General features: G+C 40.8%; 1 protein-coding gene across 1 annotated transcript; it reads left to right on the plus strand.

Annotated features, from left to right (window-relative positions):
* The first annotated feature begins 1,089 nt into the window (after positions 1-1,089).
* LOC146271034 (phosphatidylinositol 3-kinase regulatory subunit gamma-like) lies at positions 1,090-6,889 on the plus strand. The gene is made up of 10 exons (XM_084708098.1): positions 1,090-1,459; positions 2,893-2,998; positions 3,108-3,206; positions 3,319-3,499; positions 3,663-3,788; positions 3,902-4,044; positions 4,243-4,419; positions 4,583-4,657; positions 4,764-4,931; positions 5,357-6,889. Exons 1-10 carry the CDS (start codon positions 1,405-1,407, stop codon positions 5,625-5,627), a joined length of 1,401 nt encoding a protein of 466 aa, XP_084564224.1. The 5' UTR covers positions 1,090-1,404; the 3' UTR covers positions 5,628-6,889.
* Positions 6,890-11,191: the final 4,302 nt, after the last annotated feature.

Raw genomic sequence — 11,191 nt, forward strand, 5'->3', positions numbered from 1 at the left:
AAAGCTTCTCCTCACTCATGGGAAAACTAAGTATTTAAGCAAATCCTCACACCAACTCTGATAGGGGTCAAAGGGGAGGCTACCATAAATGACTGGACATCAACAGAAAAAGACCTCTGACCAAACAGGCCTTGTTCACTGACTAACGTAACCACACAGTTGTCTCTAGGACGACCCCTTTGGACTGGGTTTGCATCACAATGCTGTTTTATGTTTGGCTGGAAACAAAGCTTGTTTTGTATGTATTTAGATACAATTCATAAGTATTGATACTAACATAATGATAAAAAGGTATGGCATATCATCATCAACAAAAAGCTATAAGAGCCAAGATGTTTCATTTTAAGTATATTGCTTGGTTGCTGAGATTTTCTTCATAGGTTTGCTATGCTGATAAAACTACAAGGCCATGGAAGCATGGTTTAAAATCTGTTTATTAATCAAGGTGATAGCCATTCACTCACAGGACGGAATTGCATCAAATATAACAAGTCAACAAAGCAGAAATAAATAATAAGTTTGAGAAGTACCGGGAAAAAAAAATATATATAAAATATTGTTTTTTATATATACCATTACAAATTTTACATACATATTTGAGTCTATTCAGGCCACATACACAATAAATACTAATACAGATACAAAAACATGTGTATGTCATAACATTTTATTAAAGGTATGCAGTGCTGGAGAGCATAATCATATTTTGTATCATTACTTTGTAACGTAATATAAATATATGCTGACAAGAAACGATGCATGAACAAAGTAGCCTAGTTCCATTCACACCGTCTGGAGTTACAGTTACCTCCATGCCTGGGGAGAAGTGAATGAAACGATCTGGTCTGGAATGTACCATGTTTGTTGAAAGTCTTAAGAATAGTCACTAAATTAACCTACAGGATATATCTACTAAAGTCTTATAAATAATGAATATCTCCCAAAACACAAGTAATTATCATATTTTCGTAGGATATGATGCATTTAACTGTCTTTGACCACAGAATCACCACCCTCTTCAATCGGCAGATTTTGGTTTCTCCCAAGATGATGTTACAAATTCCTGTTAAAGTCCCTTTGGACCGGAGAATAAAGAGGGTTTCAGCCTCGGCACATAAAGTGTGCAAGGACATTGCAAGGAGTGACAATCTTTTGACTACACTGCATTTCTTTGCAAACTCTATTAAACAATATCAGAATACTTTACGTTTTGGTTTACAATGTGCCTAGAAGTTGGATTTAAACATTCTGTAACTAGACGTATCCCGGGGGACGTGGCGTTGCGCCTCTAAACATTTCTCGGTATATATTGAAAACTAGTAGCCTACTATTCATTTTTTGGGCAGCTGGAACGTGTCATACCCTGCCAGTTGGACAGGCTCGAGGTAAAAGGCTTGGAACGTGATGTTCCATACTGCCGAAGTTCTATTTTACATCGAAATGGACCAAGCACCTCCAGGTAGGCTATGCCTTTTGTCGGATCTGCATTGTCAAATGTGGCACAGTTTCTCACCTAGGTAACTGGCAAAGCTGACACCTGGTCGGTGTCGCACGGGTGTCTGTGTCCGTATTAGTTGACACTATCCTGCCTCCCCCAAGACACTGCCCGAGCATAGCGCATTTCGCTTGCCAATTACGTAATAGCATACCTACCTTGAGTATGCTATGAGCAATGGAGAATTGCTCTTGGACCTACCAGTCTTTCAACTTATATTGAAATATAATAACAACGTTTGTTACAATAAACCATTAACTTTTGATAAAGCTTGTTCAATGGTTGTTAATGGCCGAGAGTGAAGAGTTGTGTATTGAGTGCTCTGAAAATGACGCATGAAAACTGCAGCTCCACTGCTTTGTTCCATTTCCTTGACTGCAGCCGACCGTGGTGAATGTGTGCCCTGCCATGGTGCGCTTGCGTTGCTGAGTGCAGGAAACCATAGATGGCAGACAAAAAGCTTTCCCAAAGTGCCAACTATTGCCTGCATTGATGTAACATAATATTACATTTTGATGACGGTCAACCTCAGCAAGCTGCTTTTGGACAGATGAGTTAGACGTGGGGCTTTTTGTGATATTTCTGTGGAGCTCTGGATGACAACCCCCAGAATGGTGGGGGTAGCTTTAGAGCAGCCAGGGAGGTTATGGTAGAATTTAGCTGAGTCTTGAGTCCTGCTTCCTATTTTGCAACCACTGTGCTCTTGCACCTGCCTTTTGTTTATTTAAAAGTTAGAAAAAAATGGAAACGGATAGAGTAGGAAACCCACATTTTCTTCTCACTGAGAGTCTTGTTATGTTCTGCTAGATGTTTCATGAAAGACACTTTTGTAAGTTCCTGCAGTGAAATATATTACCCCTCTCCTGCTCCTGGTGTGGTTTGGATCCTAGCTTTTTACATTTTTGGGTTTTCTTTTTCGTGTTTTTTTTTTGTTGTTGCCAGGTTCAGAGTTCTTGTTAGTTTTATGATTACGGGAAAGTTAAGAGGATTTTGGAGATTCTGGATTAGAAAAAAAGGGGGGTTGGAGGATCAGATTTAAGAAATGTATTCTGTGGTTGTTCAGAAGATTTAGGGTGAGCATTTGAACACTAATTAAAATGAAGGTTCTTCATGTAACAATCAGATTTGCATTTTATTGAAATAGATTGAAAATGGTCTTGATGTAATTTACAGAAGTGCTTAATACTCTGCTGACCTGTCATTTTATCAGCTTGGGACATGCTTGGGCTTGTCTGGAGATTGTGACAATGCTAGTGAAGGGTGCTTGTGTGTGTGTTGGCAGGTTTTCTCTCAAGAGAGTTGATAAATGTAGAGACTGGTATACAGTAAACCTCCTCCCTCCAAACAACAAGTCTGATATTTTTTTGTCTATTTTGGTCTTTCTCTCTGCCTCACAGCTCTCCCACCTAGGTCAATGAAGCCAATGTCCTCCACCAACTGCCCCAGAGGGCCTCCAATCTACCCCTTGGAGGATGCTGAGTGGTACTGGGGTGACATTACCAGGTAACAGGTCCCCTGTAGTTTCCCACCATGTCATGTTTATACTATTTCACCATGTTGGGTCTAGCCATGGTATTTTTGGTGTAAAATATCCTGTTTATCACTCCAACAGGGAAGAGGTCAATGAAAAGCTTCATGACTTGCCTGATGGATCTTTCCTGGTGCGTGACGCTTCAACAAAAGCACCGGGAGACTTCACGCTAACACTGAGGTACGCTGAAGTGTCTCTCGACCAAATCCTCCCCACCGCCCCCTATTCCTTCGCACCATTCCTTCACTTTGCAAAATGACGTCACGATTCCCTTCTTTCCTCGTCCGTGTAGAAAAGATGGGCACAACAAGCTGATCAGGATCTACCACCGAGAGGGGAAGTATGGCTTTTCAGACCCCCTCACCTTCAGCTCCGTGGTTGAGCTCATCTGGCACTACCAGCACCATCCCCTGGTGGAGTACAACGCCATGCTCGACGTGACGCTCACGCACCCACTGTCCCGCTTCCAACAGGTAGACACATCACACTTTGTCTTTCTGTGTTAAAACTCCTCAGTTCAACGACGCAGATTCATTTGTGGCATCTTACTTTTTGGCTTTGGGTCAAACTTTATGACGGTCTTGGCCAATAGAAACTTGAGTTCTGATCACGATAGCTGGATGTATCTGTTCCTAGGATCGTTTCATTAGGGAGGACAGTGTGGATGTTGCTGGAAGGAAACTACAGGAATGCCAAAGTCAGTATCAAGAAAAGTCCAAGGAATTTGACCGTCTGTACGAGGCCTACACAAAGACCTCACAGGTGAGACCTTCACTAAAGTCAGGCGGATGCAGCACATCTTAAGTTATTCTGTGATCCTAAGTGACCTTTGACCTTGCTAACGATCTCCATGGCCTTCCCCCTTTCCGGTCCAGGAGATCCAAATGAAGAGGACGGCAATAGAGGCCTTCAATGAAACAATGATGATCTTCGAAGAGCAATGCCGCGAGCAGGAGCGCTACGGAGAGGAGTTTGAGAAGGACAACCTACCTGAGGGAACAGAGAAGGATCTCGAGAGGTGAGCATCCAAGCCAGCAGCCATGTAACACCAACTTGATGTAGTCATGTCTTTCATCTGGTTGTAAGCCTAGGATGAACATGTGTTTCCCTTTCGCCTCCTCCAGCTCCAGTTTGGCTCATGCTGGCAGTTTGAGTAGACCTGACCCCTGACCCTTGTGACCTGTGACATTTTTTAACCTCTGCCTTCCTCCCCCAGCTTCCTGATTAACTATGAGAAGCTGAAGTCCCGTCTGGGGGAGATCTACGACAGTAAAGTCCATCTGGAGCAGGATCTGAGGACCCAGGTGCTAGACTACAGAGAGACAGACAGGAAGATCAACAGCCTGAGGCCTGACCTCATTCAGCTGCGCAACATCAGGGACCAGTACCTCAAGTGAGTGTCCCACTCTCAATGGAGACTTGGATGGAGCTTATAATTACATGATCAGAATTATCGCACAGTCTTGTCAGATTTACAAGTCTTGAATGGTCATGTTTTACATTTGACCCCTTTTGTAACCTTTCTTCCTCTACCTTTACTCTCTCCTTGAATTCAGCTGGTTGAATCACAAAGGTGTGCGACAGAAATGCATTCACGATTGGCTCGGCATTCCAAACGACAGCAGTGATGAGTAAGCCTCTTCAATTTCCTATCAAGAAACTGAGCACAGATATTATGGCCGATGAGACCTGCAAACATTAGAGAGTTGTATTAACATCACTTTACATTTATTGCAGCACCTACGTGTTGAAAGGAGACGAGAAGCTGCCTCATCATGATGAGACAAACTGGTTTGTGGGCGAATTAAGCAGGACCCAGGCTGAGGAGATGCTTCAAGAGAAACCTTCTGGAACGTTCCTGGTGCGCGAGAGCAGCAAGCAGGGTTGCTATGCCTGCTCTGTTGTGTAAGTATCTGCTGCATTTACATGGTAGAGAAAGCGTCGTCAGTATAACGGGATGACAGCAAAAAATATGGCACTAAGGCAAATCTTGATCGTTATTATCATGTCCAATTTCTGTATTTGATTGGAATTGACAGTTAGGGTTAGTTTTGTTTGTGCCCATCAATAACGTAAATGTAAGAAATACAAAAGAATTGGTTTCTGGCTTATCATAACAACAAGTGTATTTTGAGGCACATAAATCTGTGGATTCTCTGCTTTCCAAACAAATTCAATTGCATATTGCACTATGGTGCCCTCATGGCTATTTTGTATAGCTTAACATGCAGCTGTGGTTCGGCCAGAAGATTAGTGAAGGAGTAAGCTGCAGTGACAATGGGAGACTCCCAGTTACCCTGGTAGTTATTCAGTATTCCCTTCCTTTTCAGTGTGAACGAAGAAGTGAAGCACTGCATGATCTACAGCACACCACATGGCTTCGGCTTTGCTGAGCCCTACGACGTCCACACCTCTCTTAAGGACCTCGTCCTGCACTACCGCCTCAACTCCCTGGCACAGCACAATGACGCCCTGGACGTGCGGCTGGCGTTCCCAGTCAGCGCCACCGTCCCAGCACCCTCCCCCCACATGGGAGAACACAAACTCCTACAGACTCCAAAACACACTGCTGGACTCACTCCGGCTGCACCAGAGATGTAGATGGGACAGACGGATTGAAGGATTTGCACTAGATTGATTCCAGTCGTTTTTCGTGAATGTGATTTCACTGATCGAGGGTGAGCGGAACTTGAATGTCAGCTTGAACTTTTTTTTTTTTTATATATATTTTTTTTAAGAGTATAATGATTTTGTTTCATTGTTTGGAAAAATATTTTTGACTTTTCTGTCTTGTTTCTGTGTGTTAAATGGGTCAAAGGGATGTTTTATGGACACGTGTGAAATGCTCATAAGGTGCTTTTCTTAACTTTGACTAATAGCCTCCACATTTTTGACAACTCAAAAAATATTGTGCTAATGGCCATGCAAGACCATGTTGGTCTTTACATATTTACAAACCAACCAATTCCGGAATGTCAACGGTGCTAAAATTATGTTATGATTCAGTCAAATACAGTAACTGTGGTGGACCAAACTTTTTAGGTAAATACCACAAACGTGTATTTAAAGGGTTATGGTGTTGTCAGAAGTGCCCCTTGTTAGAAGCTTTAGATGGTCACTGACAGACAATTATGTAGCATTAATGTACCAGTTAACCAAAGCACTTATGAGCAATGCTGCATCCCTCTTAAAATTGTATAAAAATTTTAATGTATAGGGAGGGACAAATCACACACCTACCGACGTGCAGATCAAAACATAAACTGAAGTACTGTATGTTATATCCTGTTACTCAAAGAAGTATAAGCTTTTTTGTATTCTATATATATTTTTTCTAAAACACGCCACAGAAGAAGAAGCTTGAAGTAAAGTGCAATCCAACAGTGTTGTTCTGTGATGCTAGTATGGTAGGGGTAACGTTTGACGCATAAATGCACTCTCTTTGGTGGCGTTGATAAGATGATGTGACCTAGTATGTCTTTGGGTTAACTGCCAGAGGTCTGGAAATGTCCTGTCTCCATTACTTGAACTGTTGCATTGCAAAAAGCTATAGATGTTCTTCATGACATGTAGCCCACATAGTTTAAGAGGAAAGGTATCCATATTGTTCTTGGCACATTTTTTCAAGTTTGAGGACAATAGACTCTGTACTGAAGAACTGTAAAACCTGTTTTTGCAGTTGGACGATGGAGGTTGTTTTTATTATATATATATATATATATATATATATATATATATAATATAAACCTCCCTTTAAAACTCGACCAGGGAGTTTTAGGCAACTTCATGGGTGACGCACTTAGCCATGTAAAATTCTAACCTTTTCTTCTTGAGAAACAATAAACTGATAAGGGTTTTGTTGACTTGTGTGTTTGTCATTTCCTTTTTTACCTTAAAACTCAGGTGTATAATTGAAGATGTCAAGTTTCACAATGCCTATGTGCTATTAGGGAGCATTTCTGTGTTGTAAATCCCCAGCATTCTCAATATGAATAGAGAATGCCTTCATCTCAGTGCATCTTCTCAGACTAGTGATCACAGTGCATGTTACTGCTTGTGTATCCATAGTTTTTCAAAGCTGGTTGATTAGTCTGTGATCATGGTTGATATAAGAAGTACTACCTGGTGTGATGTGCCTCTGGATACTGCAGTCACACCCTGGATCTCTTGAACAGCACATCCAATATTTTTAAAAGCATATCCTCTAGTCTAGATTAACCATTAATAGACCATTGTGGCTCAGTTGAGGGTGAACAGTAGGTTGGTGGTGACACAGTGGACTTGTAAGGATGAGTCCAAATCTGGTGAGATGAGGACACACAATGGTCAATGAAACTCCATTGGCCAAGACATGAACATCAGTTGGCCTCTACAGTAGCAGCAGGTCCATGATAGGACAGACTGGATTAAAAGTGTGGCGATAGGGTGTTCGGGGGAGATCTGCCTCAAATCCAGGCCATGGATTAGTCCCTGTTCTAAACTGTCAGCAGAGAGAGTGGACAGCCTGGCCTTCTGGAGGGGCCGGATGCAGAGGAACCAGGACAGCCTGTACCAACGCACCACCTAGGCCACTGAGTCACTTAGTGTGTGTGTGTGTGTGTGTGTGTGTGTGAGAAAGAAAAAGGCGAGAATTATGTGTGTGTATCATCTGTGAATTATGGGTCCATCCTGCTCTGTTGCTTTTGTAGTAAGTCAAAGAGAGAGAAAGAGAATGTACCTGTTTTCCTGTAGTATTCAGGTAGGTAAAATAAAACAGAAATGCAGGCCTGGTGGCAGAAAATAAAGAATACATTTGTCTGTAGGAGTAGGAGTTTACTGCAGTAAAGTCACAGGGCACCTCATGATGCAAAACGTACCTCTGATTCTGTAGGTCCTCTTTTTCTTTCATTATTGGATATTTACGCACACATTTGTATGCTATGTTGTCTTTGCCCTTTTTCTTACCACCCCCCTTGAAATAACTCCTGGGCTGAGAAATAAATTACCTTTATAGTCACGCCTGAAATACATCATCAAACAGTCTCTAAGGCATTGGCAATTGAGATTTTCTCCTTCAGTTTTCAACAACCAATCACTTTTCTCCTCCCTCTGTCTCCGTCTGCTTCTCCCATTTCCAACCAATGCAACAGTAAAAGAGCCCTGACTACCAGCCAATCAGCACCTAGTTGCTAGGTTGGAGGCAGACTCCATATCCCTCTGTAGCCTAGTGATTTCCCCTTCCCCCAGCACACAATCTGTAGAGGGCATGAAAGATGGTTCTCATGGGTCTGATGGCATGCAATCAGATCATTTATTAAGACAATGAAAATATACTATACAAGCTATATAGAAGTAAAATCTAAAGTGCATCTTTGATAACAATTTAGTGTCTCCAAATTATCTTGAACATGTCCTCCTCTTATCTAACAGGAGAGAAGGATGTCAATGTAACATAACCTTAAAAACAGCAATGCTTTGCCCAGATTTTTTTTTTTTTTTTACCTTATGTGATAATGCAGTTTATTATTCTATTAATGTATTAATTGTATTATTACTTGGCAAGGAAAATGTCTGTTAAGTACGTAAATACACAGTAAGGATCAAAACATTTTGTTGGTTCCAATATAGCCTTTGGTGCCTTCAGCAGAAGAATGTACCTTTACAAATGATATCAATGCCATATCTTATTAACAGACGTAGTATTTTGCCTACATTTTTGGGGGCATGGCAACGTGAAAGACGCCTCTTGGGAGAAGAGTGCTGCCAACTCAGATGGCTTGGTAACCTCACACTGACTAAAAGCCTTTTGATTGCTGACAAACCATCGAGGGCACCAACCTGTCTTCTCTTGTAGATTCTGGTAGATGTTACAGTGACCAATAAAGAGGTAGAGTGAGACACATGCCTACCTAATTAAAACCGTTTGTCTAAACACTAAGATAAGTTGTAAGTGCAGTTAAATGGAAATGTGGAGTTTGTGCAGTTTTTAAAAATCTGGTTCAGTCATGTAGCAGATTTTTGATGTTTCAAAATAAGGATGTGATGTGCGCGTGACTTTATATTTAAAACATATCAGAACTTTTTATTGTGAGCTGGGCTGTGAGCTGGTTTTGGGGCTGGAAGTTGAAGTGACTATAAGTCTTAGCTCTGAGGTCACTGGCTCGGTTCGAGTCCAAAAAACTGACCTACCATGGGACACAAGTGCCTTGAAATCCACACTAATCATCTTACATCTGTGAACCTCTGCTTAGGCCCTCCACCAGCCATGCAATCTCAGGACAACTTCAGAGCAGAAGTTGTTCATCCCTGCAGGGATTAGACAAAGACATAGGGCCACTTCTGTAAATGTATACTAGTGGATTAACCATTACCTCTACACAGTTGCCAGAAGATTTCTTGAGACTACTCACAACATGAAAGCTGGAGTGCCGTATAGTGCATTAGATGAGATGAGCCAGGAGGGAGGGAATGATGAGGGGGCAGGTCTGCCAGGTGAGGAGGATGTCACCACTGAAACCCAATACAATCTGATTCAGTACAACTACAATAACTGTTGTTCTCTGTTTGTTGTAGTTGAAGATATGCATAGAACACTTTGTAGTATGCTGGATAGAAAGTATACTGTAATTCTGTGTTTGGCGTTTTACATTAGTTAGGGCAGATTTATTGATCCACATTTGCTATTCACACACTTTCTTTAAAACGAACACTCTGCATTCTTCTATAAAACATATTTCTGGTGCTCATAAGGAACTGGCTGTACTTGCATGATCAAAATATTGGCTGTGCAAAGACTATTTAGTCTCATAGAGATCAAAATAAAACAAGAATCCAATTAAAAGTACTTGCCACCTGAACAATTTGAGTTATGTAATGCCTTAAATATGGTTAAATTGGTGAAATCCTATACGTTTTCTCCCGAGTTTAGGAAGGTTGATCAGTTCACGCAAAATATATAACTCGTTACAATTGAATTACCTTGTATAGATTCACTATTAGTACTTCAACAAGCTTCCTAAAGGCTTACTGTGATTCTGTTTTGCAATTGAATCCAATAAGCCAATTGTTCTGCTCAAACAACGAATATCTAGGATGTACTGTACTTGCAGAAAGGCCATTAAGGGCATGTGAGAGATCAGGTCAGCTCCAAAAACAATGATGTGCAGCAGCAGTGGTTTTTGTCAAATTCCATGGCCAAGATTCTCTATAATGCTCCAGACCCATTGTGTTGTTCATGATTACAGTTAGAGATCAATACAAACATACATACAATCAATAAATTGTCTTTGAGGTCCCAATTCTTGTCCTACAGCAGGGGTCCCCAGCAAGTCTTTCTGAGCTAAGCCCAGACAAAAATATATTCTGAAAATACCTTTAATGCTGACTGTAAAGTGAATGGGAATGTCAACCTTAAAGACAATGCTGTCATCTAGTGGCGCAGACTATACATTATCCCAGGGAGAATCTTGTTCTTGAATGGTTTCATTCTAAACTTTAATGAATGGCACACAGATCTTTTTTTGAATAATTAGTTACATCAACAAAAAAAAGAAGTTAGAATGATTACATGTAAAATAGAAAATATTATTATAATATTTAAATGTTGCGTTTGGATTTTTGTTGTACTGAATTAAAATAGGCCTAATGTCCAATGTGGCAATAATGTCAACATGTCAGGACAATTTGACAATATATTTCGGCATAATGACATTGAAGCGATCGAGCAGAGAAGGTATGTTAGAAAATAGACTATTATTTCGGAAGCTTCCTCCTTTGGGCTCCCTGAGTTAACCAGGAGATAAAAATCCCATCTGAACTTTTGCCCTTTCTATTACACAAAGCCAAATAGCTATACACACATCTGGGAAAATCCCAACCACGTTACGTTGTTGTTGTGACATTTGTGTTCCTTTAACCAAACATTACTACAAATGTGTTTCCTAGAGGCTAATAGCCTACTGCTAGTTGCTCACTAAATTTGTCGCGTTGTCTCCAAAATATGCATATTAATAAAGTATGTATCAATACAAAAGAGTAATCCATATAACTTGAGTTAAGTATTCAGTTTTGTCAGGAAAAGGCTGACAATGTTGATCAACCATGAACCTACAAATGTTAAATGCGTTATAACATCTAAAAACACGAGATGATCAAGCTTGAACAACGCAACGCAATCTTCAACCTGT

This window comes from Hypomesus nipponensis, chromosome 10 (genome assembly GCF_054491055.1).
Source record: "Hypomesus nipponensis isolate SF chromosome 10, ASM5449105v1, whole genome shotgun sequence".
In the NCBI taxonomy this organism is placed as follows: Eukaryota; Metazoa; Chordata; class Actinopteri; order Osmeriformes; family Osmeridae; genus Hypomesus; species Hypomesus nipponensis.

What these genes read in the sequence shown, in the direction of transcription:
- LOC146271034 (XM_084708098.1), top strand. Translation starts at nt 1,405, where the DNA reads ATGTTCCATACTGCCGAAGTTCTATTTTACATCGAAATGGACCAAGCA. An exon ending in ACAGAGAAGGATCTCGAGAG is followed by an intron (nt 4,045 to 4,242) that starts GTGAGCATCCAA and finishes TTCCTCCCCCAG; the next exon opens with CTTCCTGATTAACTATGAGA. An exon ending in CCAAACGACAGCAGTGATGA is followed by an intron (nt 4,658 to 4,763) that starts GTAAGCCTCTTC and finishes CATTTATTGCAG; the next exon opens with CACCTACGTGTTGAAAGGAG.